At 36.0% G+C, this 18,986-nt stretch overlaps 1 protein-coding gene across 1 annotated transcript in view; it reads right to left on the bottom strand.

The window, feature by feature from the left end:
- The window catches only part of LOC145679180 (uncharacterized), a 146,329-nt gene that overhangs the window by 106,723 nt on the left and 20,620 nt on the right, over positions 1 to 18,986 (bottom strand). The window contains exon 3 of the mRNA XM_081749771.1: positions 15,569 to 15,751. Coding sequence (XP_081605897.1) covers positions 15,569 to 15,751 — 183 coding nt within the window. The remainder of the gene's footprint in view (positions 1 to 15,568; positions 15,752 to 18,986) is intronic.

Here is an 18,986-nt window from a genome sequence, read left to right as displayed (position 1 = left end):
AAATGTAGTGCCTGAAAGTGGAGAAATGTCATGATCAAACATTCAATCGCATCCTTTAATGGCGAATAACTATGAAACAACTATATTTACACAAAAGAACCACCATGAAATAAAAAGGTTCTGCATTTCAAGGGCTTTCGAACGACATCTGAATCATAACTGTATCTTTACAGATAACAGAAATAATTCATTTTATATGCTTTTAGGTGTAAATTTCCAAGAATTCAAATTTTAGAAATTTTACTTTGATCTTGATTTGGCTTGAGTTTAGCGTCCCACGGTTATGCCGTGGCCACTAAAGAAGACGTAAACCTACTGATTATAGTGGAAACCGAACCACGTTTTTCGTTGAACTGTACTCGGTCCGAAAATTGAGCCCAGTACCACGGGCACCGAAGGCAAATGTGTTAAGCACTACACAAAGCGGGAGCCCTCCAAAATTTTACGTGGATCTGACTTTTATCATACATCTGTGAATGGGACATGATGATATTGTTTTCTGCAGAAACAGACGGCCTTCAATATGAATTGATCATTTACTGCGGTTCTAATTTTGTATTACAACATTCATACTGGCGTGAAGCATACATTAATAAAAAAGTATACGTTCCTAGATTTGGGATCCACGTACAATAAATATAAATATTACTTGGTTCACCCTCACTAGAAGGACGCCAAAAGGTTGTCTAGCTCACTGTATTACTACTCTTTTAACATGTTACATGCAATACTGGAGAATAGACATTATAATATTTGAATTAGTCTGCATAAGTTGTTCTATGAAGCCTTAACGAGATTGGCAAGGAAAGCCTTTCTTAAATGGATGGAAATCAATAACAAAAACGCCATGCAAGATGTTATTAACGCTATCATAGAGCTTGAATTACTTCGTCATAATGAGTGTCACAAGAAGTTATAACGTGTGTTAGAGAATGTATCTTGTATTCGCATTCTGAATCTCTTCAAGTATTACCAGGAATTATTTCAAAACGAAAATGGTGATTTATCCTCATTTTGGATGAGCTATATTGATATGGCAGATTGTTCTGGGCCTAGTTAGAACTTCTAGAGAAGGGAGATGATTCCATGTTTTTTTTTTTTTTTTTTTTTTTTTTGCATATGATAGGCAAAATTAGTCTAGATATCAACCGGTTTACTGCCTTGAAATAACTAGGTTGCTATTTGACAACCAGTAGTTGTATGATCGCTTCACCAGAGGAAAATTCTCTGTACAGCTTTGAGGAAGCAATCCTTTAGCAAGAATTCCATTTGACCAGGCAATAGAGGACAGTTAAAAAGACACTCAAACTGACAGTGAATTTAAAAGGCTATAGTCTTTGTACAGGTGCAGTGACCAGGTATTGCGTATCAGCAGTGTACACAGGTGGGCATAACTTAGGGATCTAAGAATGATGACTGATATAAAAAGAGGTGGTTTGTCACATGCTGGTCTCAAATTTCTAGAATACAGAAGGATGAAAAGAATGTACAGTCACTTCTTTACACAATGGAGAACAGTTGGAGAAATCCTTTTGATGGTTGAGTAGACTTGTCATTATCGACTGGCACAGTTGCTACTACCGAAATTGGAAAAGATCTCGTCAATGCCAAAGAGAAGGGGACAATTGCTTTTATCAATTTTAAACAAGACAGAAAGAAACCCAATGAGATATTCACCAAATTCCATTGACCGCCTCCAGCATTTAAGACTTACGATTTTCAGTGATATGCAAACGTCCAAGAAGTTGAGAATATGTAATAAGGAAATTGTTTTGAGAGCTGATAACAAGCTATTTGGCCATATGATCTTACAAGCTGGAAAGACAAAACTGGACATGAGATTAGTTCTACAACATCCATTAGGATCATTTCCATGGGGTTTGGATAATTATGATGGAACCATGAAGAAAACAAACAAGGCTACTCTTCGCAGATATCTTGAGAGAAAAGTGTCTGCTGCAGAAAACATACCGAAACCGTCAGCGTGTAATTGCTGGGATGTATCTTGTTCACAGGATTAACGGACAGCGAAAGATTTTGAAGAGTTGCCAAAGAGCATATTTGCAGCAGCCTTGCTAGCTGGATCAGACAGCGACAGAATCGACGTTGTATTCGATGTATACGACGATAAATCCATGAAGAATGCAGAGAGGATTAATCCGGAGTCCACCTCTGGTTTGCTGTACAATAACATAATGTCAAATCAAAATATCAAACAGTGGAAAAGGTTACTTGCTTGTTCTGCAAGTAAAACAGCCGCGATCGAGCTTGTTGTTGAAAACTGAAAATCTCCGACATATCTACAGAAACTTGATGATAAACAGTTTTTTGTCACATTGAAAGACGAATGCATAAGACTAACTGGTAAAGAAAGTATCATTTGTAAAGATCTTCAGATGTCTCAGGAAGAAGCTGACATCCAAATGCTTCTGCATGCAAAACATGCAAGTGTTGATCACCCATTTGTGATCATTGTGTCTGATGACAAATGCTCTTGATCTCAGCCCTTTCTTTAGTGAACATATTTGTAATATGTTCATGAAGTGTGGCACTATAGCAGAGAAAAGTACAGTGATGTGCAACGGGTTGCCCCCTCATTGAGAAAAGATGTATGCGGAAGTCTTGTTGGTTTCCATTCATTCACTGGTTGTAATTCAGTCAGAGCACTTAGTGACCGTAGGAATATTGAAGGCCTTAAATTGATAAACACTGATAATGAAGTCCAAAAAGCAATGGTAGCTCTTGAGAAAAATTAGCACTTTACACTAGAAGCTCTACAGGAATTTACATGTATAGTCTATGCACAGGATTCACCTATCACCAAAGTCAATGAGCCTCTGTACCAATTGTTCAGGATATATAAAGATGATATCGAATCTGAGCATTTGCCACAATGTGCGGATATACTGTACCGTCACGCTAAAAGAGCTAATTATCAAGCAGCTATCTGGAAGAGAAGCCTCGAAAAGCATCTCAACTTTCCCAGCCCAGATGGCCATGGATGGCTATTCGAAGATGACCAGCTATAAATTTTATGCATGAAAGGTCCTCCAGATTCAGATGAAACTTTGGAGTTCCTGGCGTTCAAATGTACCAAAGAGTGAAGGTCTCCTAGTTGTCAATGTATTAGCAACAACCTGAAATGCACACCTGCCTGTAAATTTCAGACATGTAGTAACCTGTTTAAAGAGGATAATCTTTACATTCAGGAGAACACAGATGAGAACATGGATGAAGACGTATAACATGATAGAGTGGTGCATCAAAAGTTCACTTAGAAGCAATACCAAATGAAAAAAAATGTGTAGATAAAATTTCGTATAGTAGCATATGTATCCATAGTATAACTTCTAAAATAGGGTGTGAAACCAGGTATACTAACGTTCATATAATAGTTACGAAGCATAGTATTTTAGATACAGAAACCTTTCCCTTATATTTTAAAGATGATTTCAATACTGTTATTTCTTTTTACATTATAAAATATTTTGGGTTTTATGCGTATACCATCATATAAAGTATTATGTGTGTAAGAGAATTAAATAAACAAGTTTATGACAAAAGATAGAAAATAGTTTAAAAATAGAACATAAACTTTACAACACAACATATGACTTGCAATGAAGCATTTATGTACTTTGTGAGTGTAAGTAGTGCTATATATGTACTGTATGTACGAATTGTGTGTGTTACAGAGAATATGGAGTTTATGTTTATTCATATAAATACTGTTCAATACTGCCTCGTAAATAATATTTTGTACCTTCAGTATGTAAGTAATTACGTCATTTAAGCTTACACAATCAAGCTTACGCTTAGAAAATTTTACTGTGTATGCATGTTTGTTTATTTTCTTTCAAATTTTAAGGCAGATTGCAATTGTAAATCTATAAATGCAATAAATGATACGTATGTTCGGAACTGAGCGTTCTTCTCAATAAAAACTAACGCCAGTAGGTAAATGGTTAGGCAGCAATATAAAACTAGTAGTTTTTCTTCCCAGTAGGGGTGATAGTGTGTATGTAAAACAGGACACCAACAAAGCAGAGGTAGCTACGTGTGTTGTGTTCATATCGCATTAATCCACATATAATAATGTTCATCTAGCGTGTTTGTATTTATTGAAATCATATAATCTTGTGTGTTATGAAGTGCAAATATATTGAACAGTCTCAAAGCAACGTCGAAGAATTATTAAGAAACCAGCGCCTACACAAGGATTACATCGACCAAATGGTCCATCCACGCCGGATCAGGATTCTACAGTGCAGTTAACAAGGTAGGTAGTGAGTGCATATTTCAACGTAATATTACCCTTGTATTACTTATACAAAATAAGCCTGTAATAGCAAAACCTCATTTAGAACGTAAGTGTTAGAAGTGTATTTAATTCGAGTGAAGCATGACGGACAGAATGAAAGAATTCGTGGTCAAGAGAGGTCAAATTAAGGCCAAACTTACTCGTTTAAACCTTTTGTAGATAGCTTTACAGAAGATCAGAACATTATGCAGTTAGTGTTACATTACGAGAAAATAAAACAGTGCTATGATGAATTTGATACAATGCAGTCCGAAATAGAAATGATGCAGGGTTCATCAGAAATTGATCGGGAAACGCAAGAAAGAGAGGAATTCGAGAGTACTTATTTTGATTTAGCAGCTAAGGCGGAAGTGTCCGTAAATCAACACATCTCCAGTGCAAAGAAAAATGAAAACAATGAAGCAAGCAATTCTAACCCATCAGTTATGTTGGCGGCGATAAACCTTCCGACCTTTTCTGGAAGCTACGATGAGTGGTTGTCGTTCTATGACACGTTTCAGGCATTAATGCCTAACAATAGCACATTGCAGCCGGTACACAGGTTTCATTATTTGCGTTCTTCTCTACATGGGGAGGCGCTTGAAGTAATACAAGCCTTGGAAATTTCTTCTGCACACTATAACGTAGCGTAGAACGTTTTGAAAAGGAAAGGTATATTGCTAACAAACACGTCAAAGCTTTATTTGAAATGTCAATGTTGGAACATGAGTCGGCTGTTTCGCTTAAATCTCTTTTAGACAGCACGGTAAAACATTTGAGGGCTTTAAAATCATTAGGCCAACCGACAGAAAGCTGGGATGCATTACTTATTTATTTGATTGCGACCAAACTAGACAACACAACACATAAGGAGTGGGAGAAAACACAATCAACGAATGAATTACCGAGCATGTCACAGCTGACACAATTTTTACAACAGTGTTGCCAAGTTTTGGACGCAGTTGATAATAAGTGTAGACCTAAAAGCACACCCTCAATTCCAAATAACACACATCAACAAACAAATAAGGCAGGAAAAAGAGTTCTTACTCAACGACAGTACATATAACGTGTTCCGACGACAATGCATGTCCCAGCTGTAAAGGCTCACACAAATTATTTCAATGCTAATCATTGTTGAGACAACCTATAGGAGATAGAATTAAAGAAGTTAAAGGTCTTTCTTTATGTATAAATTGTCTCAAACGAGTGCATAAGGCAAATGAGTACTTATCAGGTAATTCTAAAATATGCAATAAAAAGCATAACACATTTCTGCACTACTCGCATTGTCCATCGCTCACTAGAGCGAATGAACCACAAGATGAAAGGGAAACAGGTCAAGATCAAAACACGCTCGCTGCAACCATATCTCGAGCAGGAATGTGAAGGCAAGAATATTCGTTCTACAAACAGTGTACCGTAGAATCTTAGGAGACCACCAAGCGTTATGCTATCCACAGCTGTAGTATATGTTAAAGATAAACAGGGTAATTTTCAAATGTGTCGAACACTTCTCGATTGTGCTTCTCAGTCCAATTTCCTAACAAACAGACTGGTTCAATTATTGGGATTAACAAAGAGTAATAGCGTTGTACACAAATGGTATAGGTAAGTGCGAATACAAGGTCATGTCATAGCGTTCAGGCTACAATTAAGTCAAGAGATAACAATTAGACACAATGAAGATGTGTGTGAAGATATGAGTGTTAGACATAAATAACAATGAAGATGTGTGTGAAACAGTAAAAAACATTGGTAGGGCCTTAGACATGGAAATAACGAACGAAATGATCGACGTGTGTCATAGGTTAAAAAAACTTCCAAACCAGAGCACAGGGGGAATTATTGTAAGGTTTTTGAAGCGAACGGATAAAGATAGGCTCATGCAAAGGAGAAAGGTGAAAAGAAATCTAAACGTATGACATTTGGATTTTTCATCTAGTGAAGTTGTGTATATAAATCATAGCCTTACTCCTTAACGCAAGAGTTTGTTTGGTCAAGCTAGGAAATTAAAACGTGATAGGAATTTTGCATATTTGTGGGTGGATCATGCTGGATCAATTAAATTAAAGAAAAATCAAAATGATAATAATGTAATTGTAATAAAAGCGATTGAAGATATTGAGAAGTTGTACTAAATGTATGAGACAAATGAAGTCAGAATTTATTATCAGAATGTAAGGGGATTAAGGACAAAAACAAATGATTTTTTAGCTAATACGTCCTTGAATGAGTATGATATTATATTGGTAACAGAAACATGGTTAAATGATAGTATTTATGATGGCGAGCTATTTAGTAATAACTATACAGTATATAGACGGGATGGAGGTGTTAAAGATAGAGGAGGAGGTGTTCTAATTGCAATAAAAAACAAGTATAGTACATGTAGATGTACACTAAATGACAAATTAGAAAATCTTTGTGTACGGGTGAATTTTCAAGGAAAATACTATTATATTGTCATTGTGTATTTTACTCCAGGATCTAAGGTAGAGGATTATATTAGTTTTTTCAATTCATTCGAAAAGAATGTACCATTTCATAATAGTAGTTTTATTATAACAGGTGATTTTAATCTTCCTTTAATTACAGGTGTCGAATGCGATCCACAGCTTCAAGGACCAAGTTATAGAACACTTGATAATTTTATGAATTTTTATAATTTAAGATCGATTAATAATGTTAGGAACAAAAATGGAAGAACTTTGGATTTAGTTTTAACAAATTTAAGACAAAATATTTTAGTAACTAAAGACGACTCACCAATAGTTCGACCAGATGCACATCATCCTCCATTTATAATCGAAGTAAACTTTCATAAAAATAACGATTACCGGTACACGAAAAATAGTTCAGCGTACAGGTATAACTTTCAAAAAGCGGATTTTTTAAAAATGTATGAAATATTTCGGGAAACGGATTGGTCATTTCTGGAGAGAATTGATAATGTAGATATAGCTGTAGAGCAGTTTAATGAAGCAATAAAAGAAAATTTTAGTATAACCGTGCCCAAAAGGAAAACGAACTCTAGTAAAACATTTCCCTGTTGGTTCAATAAGGATATACTGGATACTATTAGGCTAAAGGAATATTATAGAAAACACTAAAAAACAATCTGAATATAACACAATATAAAAAATACCGGAAACGACTAAAAAGAATGCTGAATAAAGCATATAAAGAGTACATAAGGGAAACGGAAGATAATATTATAGGGGATGCAAATCATTCTGGAAGTTTATTAAAAATAAAAAAGAGAGGTCATCTTCTATAAATCAACCAATGACATTAAATAATAAGAATTTATGTGATGATAAAAATATAGCTGATGGTTTTGCAACATATTTTAGGTCAGTGTATTCTGAGAACAAAGCATATTACAGCATATAAGAATCTAGCGAAATGAACGTAAATAATTCGTTAGTGTTACACGCTATAAAGATAGATGAATATAAAGCAGCAATAAAAAAATAAACCCAAAAGGGCAAGTGGACCTGACAATATACCACCATATGTACTTAAGGCTTGCTCTGAAATGTTGATGTATCCTTTATGTACAATCTACAATCTAATCCTGAAGACACAATCATTTCCCAATCTCTGGAAAGTTACAAGAGCCTGTCCAATTTATAAGTCGGGAGAAGAAAATAAGGTAGAAAATTATAGACCTGTAAGCATAATATGTGCACCTGCAAAAATATTAGAGCAAATAATATATATGCGTATTTTTAATCATATCAAATGTTTTGTTTCTGAAAACCAACATGGTTTCTACCCGCGTAGATCAACATTAACTAACTTAATAAATTTTACCCAGGATGTTTATGATGCATTTCATAGAAAAATACAGGTGGATACTATATATATAGATTTTGCTAAAGCTTTTGATAAAATTAACCATGATATATTATTAAGAAAACTTTCTAACTTTGGTATGTCTAGTGAAATGTTAAATCTTGTGGCTTCGTATCTTAGTAATAGGAAACAGTATGTAATATATAAGTATGTAGAATCTTTTAAATATGATGTAAACTCAGGAGTTCCACAAGGATCCAATTTGGGACCATTATTTTTCTGGTTGTTTATAGACGACCTTCCGACCAAAATTAAAAGTTCAAAATGTTTCCTATATGCTCATGATATCAAAGTATATAAAGAAATTAATAGTTACGAAGATACGTTGCTACTGCAAGATGATGTAACTACTATATACAATTGGAGTGTAGATAATGACCTCCCATTGAATTTCAGAAAGTGTTACTACTTGAGGTATGTAAGTAAAATAGACAATGAAAGACGTACATATACAATTAATGGTAATGCTATATCAAGAGTATATTCAATAAAAGACCTGGGAGTTACAATGAATTTTAATTTGTCATTTCATGACCATATACGAAACATTATAAAAGATGCGTATAAACGATTAGGGTTTGTAATTAGAAATTCAAGATATTCTCATCTTATATACCATTATTGTAATTTACAATGCTATGGTTAGATCAAAATTAGAATATTGCTCTCTTATATGGATTCCATATCAGAAATTTCTCCAGGGACAGCTCGAACAAATTCAAAAGAAATTTTTTAAGATGGTTATATTTAAAAAATACAATATGTCTGCCTATGATAATAAAATACCGTATGTTGCACTATTGAAAGAGTTTGACTTTATATCGTTAACTAACAGGAGAGCATATTTTGAACAACTATTTCTTTACAAAATCATAAATGGAGTAATACAAAACAGTTCCTTTTTACATAAAATTAGTTTTAATGTAAAACAAAATCATTTAAGAAGTAGAGATCTATTTTATTGTAAGGTAATCAGAACAGAAATGTATAAAAATTCGCCACTTATGTGTTCGAAGTATAATTTAATAATTTCGACAAAGAAAGAGATAGATTTGGATTTTAGCGAAAATATCAGGAATTTTAAGAAGAATTTAGACAACTTTTATAAATTGTAAAATATTTTATAACTGATTTGATAAAATGTTTTATTTGTAAATGAGTACATAATTTTATTAACATCAAGTGAATTTTTAATTACTGTGAATTAATACCTGTGAATTACTTGACAACAGTTACACAGATAGCCGTGTTTCCATCTGTTTTCTTTATATGTTATTCTTGTGTCAGCATATATTAAAATAAGATGGCAGAACTCTTGCCTGTGTTACTGTTGTTAGACGATTCACAGGTTTACAAAAATATTATTGTGACCGATTACTCAAATCATAGAACATTATTCATTACTTGGCAGAAGTACCAAAGATTTTATGTAAAGCTTTGCTCATATTAAACGATAAATACCAATGCAAATTCTCCCAGGTAGTAACGAGTTATTTTTGATATGCTCGGAAGGCGATGTCCTTAAGCTGCATACTCATCCGTCCTTGGCTTTCGCAGCGAGGCATTTAGGTGTCAAGTCTGTATTCAGATTATTACAGTTCTGTGGACCCAGATCAGGCAGATCTGAATTTAGGGCGAAGTGTTGTGGAGAGAATACAGAGGGTTTTACCCGATCGAGGACGTCTTTTGTACCTTTTGATTTTCATCTCATCTCATCTCATCTCATTGTATTTCCTCTCATCTTCATTGTCAGAGTCGTCTAACATCTCAAGGGATGGCATCAGGTGCCCATCCTGGACTACAACCGCAACCTCCGGGTCCGTCTCTCGAACCTACCTCGATGGGCAAGGGGGCCAACCGCAAGCATAAAACTACACCTCAAGGCAAGAATACCGGTAGATCCCGCTCTCGCACTCCCGACAAAACTAACAGCACTTTTGATCAGCCACTGTTTAAACGTTATCACACTGTTAGTGGCTCCGAACAGTCTGTTTGTTCAATGAATTTAGACGACGACAAAGAATTTCCATCTATTCAATATACCTCCAAACCGTGTCTGTATTCATTTCTACTCACCAATTTTGACACCAAGTTTGACAATACAAAGCTAGCCTTCCAGCAACTTGTAAAATATCCGCCACGCGCTTCTGTAGCACAGATAGTTCGCACTCGCAACGGAATCATTTTCAAATCTTAACTAATGTGCGATATAGGTGCAGCTTTGAAATTTTTGGTAAGCACGCCAATATGAAGCGCCTCGAACCTAAGACATTCCGACAAGCACCGCCACCATGTAAAACACCGGCTCTCTCGGTTGTCATTAGAGGGGTTGACCCTTCTCTAACCGACGACGAGGTCATGGAAGAGCTTACTCTTGAGGACACTCCATTCTAAAATGCCTTCGTATTAAAACGACCAAGGAGCTACCTATATGATAAGAATATTAACCAATTTTCAAACCTCTATTGATGATCTTCTTACTTATGGTGCCCTCATCTATAAAAAGAAACATCGAGTAGAGCCATTGAAATCGCCGCCACCTTTACCATTGAGGTGTGAGCGCTGCCAAGCATACAACTCACATCCAACATAGAAATGCACCCAGCCAAGCAAGTGTGCGTACTGCAGTGGAAACAACGAAACGTAAGCTTGCACTAACCTAACGAAGCCACCTCAATACTCTACGTGCCCGGAACAACACCACACATATATCTATCGCTGCAAAGCACTGCCAACTGCCGAACCTTTAAATCGGAGCTCACTGTTCCGCTGAGACCCATCCTACTTGACATTCAACACAATGTAGTACCACAAACTCTTGGCGAAGCAATTTCCATATAACAACTCCTTTCGTTCTTTACCATTGCATTACAAAATATTCATCTTTTTCTACGTCAACATATTCTCCAGGTGGTCAACCACGCAGCCCGCAGCATCTTTAAATATTCTTTCAAAGCTACTTACTCTGGACCTCATGTCTCTTTTCATGCCACCCCTCTTGACGAATTACATGTCTCCTCCGCCACTTCCAACACTACTCCTGCACCTTAATCATGGGTATATCATTACTGTTTCTTAATATTCGGTCACTTACTTCCCAGTACACTCTCTTCGAACAGCTACTTATAGAAGAAACTATTCAGGCTTTCCTTCTGAACGAAACTCTCCTTTCTCCATCTATGACGTTCAGGATACCTCGATATACCCTACTCGGTTCTGATTAACCATCGCAGCACGCTGAGCAAACGGGGAAGTGGGCATTGGCTTCCCTCCTTCAATTAGTCACCTCAAATATCATCCTGCATTGACTAATGTTCAAGAGTATCTGATAACTACGTTGTACTTCCACTCCCTTTACGTTACCATAGCTACCATATATGTACGCCCTGGACACCCAATCCCACGCTCATTCGTTCTTTATATCTCCAATAACTTTAAATATTGTATCATAATGGCCGACATCAATATTCACAGCCGTCCAGATAATCAGAAACAAAGCTTCCTTGACTTCATTACTAGTCATACCACCGGCCATGTTTTTGATATACCTAAAGCAACTAGACCCATTACGAATACCACACCTGACGTAGTTATTTCTTCTGGCAATCTCTTGCAGCGTTGCACTCTTGAAGTGCTCGATTCGATAGGTAGTGATCCCATCCCATCAAACTTCATATCGATCAATCGCAGACTCATTTTCTTCGTTTTGTCCCTGAACCTCGTCGTGTTCCACGATTTGATCAAGCAATGTGTGATGACTTGCTGAAGATTTGGTTACCATCGAGCCTCCTACTACCGAAGATGATCTCTAAGCACGAGTCTCTGAAATCACTTTAACCAAATCAAAACTGATCCATTCATCACGCTTCTGACCTTCATATACTCACAACTGAAATATCCAGGTACTAATCACGTTTACCGCCAAACTACCTACTTCTCATACATCGTTCTCGCGAATTATGTCGCGAATATCAGCGCACTGGTAACCTAGAAGCTCTTCGTCATCATCGCCAACTTCAGCGCACTGTGCGTAACTACGTCAAGGCACATAAGCTTCGCAACTGGGTGAAGACGTGTAACAACTTAGCTGAAACTTCACACCCTACTAAGTATTGGAAGCGATTTCATATGTTAACTGGGAAGCTTACTCGCACACCATATCCGCTGTTAGTTAATAGCCAACCATTACACAAAGATGAAGAGAAAGCGAACGCCTTTGCAGACCACCTGCAGACTACCTTCACCCCGTTCCCATCTGATTTTGTTCAAAGATATTCTACTGATCGCTTGAACTTATCATCTGCATATCTACAACCCAATGCAGCACACATTCTTCTAGACGACAATCCTCTCACAGCTCCAAATTCTACATCTGATATCGCCACAGTCGTAAACCGCAAGCGCAACACAGCTGCTGGTATCGACCACATAACTTATCGTCATATCAAAGAGGCTCCTTATTGTCTCCTTCTGCTTCTTTCATATATATACTCTTTTATTCTCCGGATCGGCTACATCCCTTGTGACTGGAAGACTCCTTCCACTATTATGTTTCTTAAGCCCAACAAACCTCCAGATTCTGTTGCTTCTTACCGTCCAATACAATTAACCTCCGTATTTAGCAAAATTCTTTAGCATCATTGTCATCACACTACATCACTATCTTTCTCAATATAATCTCATGCCTGTACACCAAGCTGGTTTCAGACCTAACTTCAGCATCAATGATCAATTGCTCAGACTTCTCAACCTCATCACGAATCATTATAACACTGCTCGGCCTTCATGCCTCATTCTTTTTGACCTAGAGAAGGCTTTTGATAAAGTGTGGCATTTTGCCCTCATGTTGAAACCACTGTTTTAGGCTTGCACTCTCCTACCTCCGTTTCGTATTCCATTTTCTTTCTAACCGCCTATCTTATGTTACCATCAACAGTTCCTCATCACATCCGATCTTTATCCATTCTAGTGTACCTCAAGGCTCCGCTCTCTCGCCTCTCCTCTACCTTCTGTTTGTAGCTGATTTGCCAACCAATCCTCCCAATGTTCATACTTTTGAATATGCAGATGAAACTGCCTTTCTGTGCACGGCCAGAACTATTCAACAAATCAATTCTGCTCTCCGCCTAGCAATAGACTCTTTTCTCCGATGGTGTACTAAGTGGCGCCTTCATATTAACTCGACTAAGACTCAAGCTATCGTCTTCATGTCACCTCGAAAACGTTCTCGGGTTAAGAAAAACCCAAATCTACTCAATCTCGAGATTCACGGGACACGAATATCACCTACTAAACAGGTTACCTAGCTTGGTATCATCATCGATCATCACTTAACTTGGCAGCCACATCTTCAAGCAATCATTCGCAAAGCGTATGCTCGGCTAAATTTACTAAAACGTCTAGTTGGTACCACATGGGGATTGCAACCTACTACAATCCTTAATACGTATAAGGTATTCTTACGCCTAGTTCTAACATATGGTCATCCCGCTTGGATTGCTGCACTACCTTTTTTCTATCAGAAATTGCAAGTTCTAGAAAGGCACGCATTTCGTCTGGCTTATAGGATCAAGCTTCCCAGTCCGACGCAGGAGCTTTATGACCGCATCACTTTTCCTACCATTCTCCGTCACCTTGAACAGTTACGAGTAAAGTTCATCACAAGACGATTTCAGCAACGTCATCCATTACTTCTGGATACTATAGATGCCGACCGCCACTATGATTTAGGATATAAATTTTCTACTTGCCCTCTATCCCTACTCTTCTCGTTATATCCCAAAACCATTCCACCAGACCATCCAGATCATTTTGTCGCTTCAGCTTATTCTTCTGATCACCTTCCACTTCATATATCACTTACACATGCTGCACCGTAACCTATTGTGCTAACAGGGCTCCACTTGTCCATATTACTGTCCAGAGCAGCCCCTGGACAAGAAGATAATCTGCATTCGTCTAACAAACATATCCTTGTGTTGTCCTGTCATATGCACTTCATTGTCATTCTTTCTTTTTTGGTCCTGATGATTATGAAAAGGTTCATAATGCCCAATAAAATTTTAAAAAATGCAATGAACACCATAAACTGAAATTATGATCTAAAAATAAAATAAATGATATTTTCCGATTCTCTTCAGTTCCCATAGACCACCTCCAATATCCTTCCTTCCCCAGTCTCTGCACTCCTTCTTACCCCGGATAGAGAGTGTAACCCTCGCAAGGAAGCTAGCCTTCGGATAGCAAAAAAAAAAAAAAAAAAAAAAAACAACTTTGAGCTGAATTAACACACAAGTAACACGCTAAAGTGGTAGTCATTTTGTGTTGTTTCAACACCTCATTTTTTACAGTGTATTGAACAGTCTCAGAACAACGTCGAATAATTATTAAGAAACTAGCGCCAACACAAGTATTACATCGACCAACGTACATATTTATACACTACGTATTTCTACCGAAATCAATATCAGAAGGTTTCATTCATATTGTATTATAAAAGTCAGAGCCATATGGTGACAACGTTATATTTCTGATACTTAAATCATTAGAAACCCACATCTAGCAGTGCATAAAATGGATTATTTCTGTTATTTGTAAAGATATAGTTATGATTCAAGAGTCGTTCGAAAGCTCTTGAAATACACAACCTTGTTTATTTGATGGTGTTTTTGTATAAATGTAGCTGTTTCATAGTTATTCGCCATTAAAAGATGCGATTGAATATGTAACCATGATATTTCTCCACTTTCAGGTACTATTTTTCAAAATAGCGGCAACTATTAGGAACGTTTTGGTGTTAAAATGTAGGCCTGAAGTATGTCCTAGAAAATAAAGCAAGAATTAAGTTTCTACCTTAAACGATAGTGTAATTATAATCGTTTAAAATTGGTATGGTGAAATCAATAAGCGGTCATATTGATGACGTCATATTTGGCATAAAGCTGTGCCGGATGAAACTAAACCAAACAGTTTTAACATACTGGACCACGTATCTGTTCAAAAGGTATTGGGGGACTTTGCCCCCCCCCCCCCCGGATGGTACCGTTGACCAAATTTTAGGAGTCTGGCTCATCGACTAAAGGGGATTGGCAATGAATTGGCGGTTTCTAGCTCGGCTTATTATTCGACTGACTTCGAACGAGCAGAAAACCTCGTTCTAGACCCTCACAGTTTACACCACAAAACAATGATTATTAGAACTTACCTTTTACTGCTGCTGAACTTACCACTTCTCTCATTAACACTAATGTACTGTCCCTCGGCCACACTCCATCCATTCATTATGCTGTATGCTTCATTATTGTTCGCAATCTTCTTGCTATTGGCAAACAAAATCTTTTCGATTTCTATAACTTTCTACAAGTTCTACTTGGGAAATTAGAAGTAATACACGAAGCTTTAATTTACCTTTATCTGGTTTCTGATTATCTGCGTATTCATATTCACATATAAAATATGCTTTTTGCGTTGTGCAAGATATATCATTCAATTTTCCACGGTTATTCACTGAGCCACAAAACTCCGCTCCTCCCAGGTTATTTGGTTCTCCTTTTTTCCACACAGCATAGCCAGCTGCTTCTAAACTCTGACCTATTACAGGAGTAACAGATTAGTTAGTATTAAATGAACTCAATTCAATTCTACCAAATGTTTCAAACATGGAATAAGTATTCTAAAATAAGATAGCAATTTTGTTTATAATTTAATATTTACCGTTAATTAAAAAACATTGAGAAAGTAAACAAAACATATAAAATAGAATGTCTATACGAACAAACATCACAAGATGCGTTTACATGTATAAAACAATAGCTCATAATTTTGATTACTCTGACTGGCAAACTGGATGTGTTAAAAAGACCATATGAAGAATTATGACGACAAAAGTTCTTGTTGATATATTATCAGCATATCAATTGTTATCGCTGTTACTTTAGACTTTCTAGACTGACGTTCGCAACCTTCATATAAGTTGTTTCCTAATTGCCTTACGATACGACAGCACCAAAATATTTGTCTCTCTATATTTCAAATGGAAGAGAGGTTTTGGGCTTGAGCCCTCTCTTGAGAAAGACTTTATAGCGAACATTTTACTATATTAACATATACCTACGTATATATATACATAAAAGTGAAACTTGTTCTGAAAATATATAGCTTGAATGCGTGAACTTCTCCCCTCTTGATGAAATACTACGTGCACCACTGTTTGAAATTAAACTACGAAACTAAAACTGTATTGTTAAAGCATCAAATATTAATACTGAAGAAAAGCTGTACTATGGTGTGTATTATACTTTTAGGTGAATTAAATTATCAGAACTACAGAGAATTATCTTACGGAGACGGGCACGCTTAAATAGAACTCTGACAATAACCTTAAGGGAAAAGAAGTCCTTCACAAAGGGTTGGTATGACAAGGAAATATATGTCAATCACTGTTGTCTCCCAATGTACTTTATCCTGACGTATTCTTATATTTTAACATAGCAATATAACTTATGCTATTATACTATTAGAGTCCTAAAATATGGGAATACGTCTTTTTTATTTCTTTAAATAGGACAACCAACTTTATGCTTTATACAGCTGTATATTGTGTTTTATTTTTCCTTACATTATGCATTATTATGTTTTGTCCTACATTATGCCTTAGTATGTTACTCTTGAATTATACTTCATTTTACCCGTTTCTACTAAATATGTTTTATTTTACTTGTTTTATTACATAAGTATTAAAAATATCTATGAAACTTAATATTTGTTTACTAAAATTTACATCAATACACCATATTTCAGAATTCAAACAGATTGCACTTAAAGTGTCAACGCAAGTAGAATATACAGAGATTTGAAAACATTTGTTTTGTTTTCTAGTGTTCAACCTTATTCACCCTCGCTATTGCTGTTGGTGTCAGTGTTTCTTTCCCCTGTTAAAAGCAAGTTGCAAGTGAGTTTCAAGATTTTCTTTCTTAAACAAAGATTTGCGTGGATTCAAAATCCAATTTAGAGTTGGGAAGCTCCTTTCAACTGCGGTACTCACTCAACAATTTTCATAGAGGGAGTTTTTCTTATTGTATATAATTTGAAGTACTCACCAACTACTTCTATAAAAACTGTTGCAGAAGTACCACAGGATACTGATACATGGATATTTGGGTAGAGCACACGCTAGTTCTTAAGTGAAGTCTTGACCCGATTACAGTCTGCGTCCCACCTAACCGTTTTTTCCAGGAGAATACAAAACACGTATTTCTTCATTTTATGTCTGCCATATCTGTGCACAATTTCGTACACTTTGGTCCACTTGTGTTTGTCTTTCGGGCGTCAACTTTCAAAATTTTGGGTGAGTGCTTTTGCCCCCGTAAAACAGTTTTTCCGCAGAAAATAAAAAACATGTATTCGTTTATTTTATGTGTAGTATCTGCCTGTCAAATTTTATCAAAATTGGAGTGTTACACTTGGGAAGTGTTACTTGTAAGAATATACCGTAATGCCATTGATACCAGGTGGAATTAAAGAACACTTTTAAATGGGATTACAATTTCGTTTCCGATCTGTTTATAACATTACTGTATTAGAACGATACACTCATTGCCATTTGCTATTTTTGTTATGTGATATACGTAGCAGACAGTTTTCTTTACATGTCTCTAGAAAATATTTTTTGATTTCGTGTGAGTTAGAATTGAGTTTGACCGGTTCATAAATGACAAGTAAGAAACGTTTAAGAGAAATACAGAACTGTTGCATTATTATTATTATTATTATTATTATTATTATTATTATTATTATTATTGATATTTTTGAAACATTAGAATTACGTGCTTACGAGGATTCGTGTCGGGTCCCCTCCGAAAAGAAAAATTGGATATGTACCTGCACTGAATCATAGACGTATGAGTCAAGGTATAGACGAGCATGCTAGGCGATTTAGTCCGGAGCATCAAAAACAGACTAAGACCACAACTTGCAGTTCTTCTTGCCGATTGATGCTGCTTTTTACCTGCTATGATATGTCGGATAATAATGTGAAATAAACGAAGATCAAGACCATGGCGTATTGGTGTTTCATGCACCTAAACCTGTAAAATATTTGTGCCGAAAACATCTTTCACTCACTAGCTAAATTTGAGGGTATGATCGCTCATCTTGCCTTATAAAGTATAGTCTTATAAAGAATATATATAGCATAATAAAAACCTTAAGACCAAATTCAATGATTTTCTATAGTTTTCTTTTTTAGTAACGGGAAACTTGTTTATTTCATCACGATAAATCACGTTTGATACAAAGATGTCTGTTTCTGACTATATATATTTTTCATACTTTATTGGAGACAATTTTTTTTCAAGAAAAGAGGATGATAAAAGAAGCTATATAACACCATAAACTGAAAGCAATCGGTATTACTAATAGTACACTAATTCTAAATAAATACGTCATCAGAGGAAACAAAAAGTTATTTCCTAATTGTATTGTTTCAGTTTTATTAACATAAAAATTATACACTTTCTACAATGTTTTGTAAAGAAAAAAATTGAACAGGACCGGATGGGATTCGATCTGGTGTCAAAACAGTATAAGAATTACTAGTACATCACTCTACCCACTTGACCACACAGATTTTCTTTTGTTGCCTATCTTTTTCTTTAGAAATAAATGCTCATGGCTATAGAGCATGTCACTTCCAAACTTAAGACAACAGTTTTTCTCTTTGTTTATATATTTCCGTACAACATCTTCCTTACAGAAGCTAATTTATATTTGGCAGACAATTTACACCCTAGATTTAAGCCAATAAATGCAATATTTTACTCCAATT

Source organism: Thermobia domestica, chromosome 2 (genome assembly GCF_964235325.1).
Source record: "Thermobia domestica chromosome 2, izTheDome1.hap1.1, whole genome shotgun sequence".
In the NCBI taxonomy this organism is placed as follows: Eukaryota; Metazoa; Arthropoda; class Insecta; order Zygentoma; family Lepismatidae; genus Thermobia; species Thermobia domestica.
The sequence above is the reverse complement of the archived record's forward strand: the minus strand, read 5'-3'. Positions and strand labels throughout refer to the sequence as shown.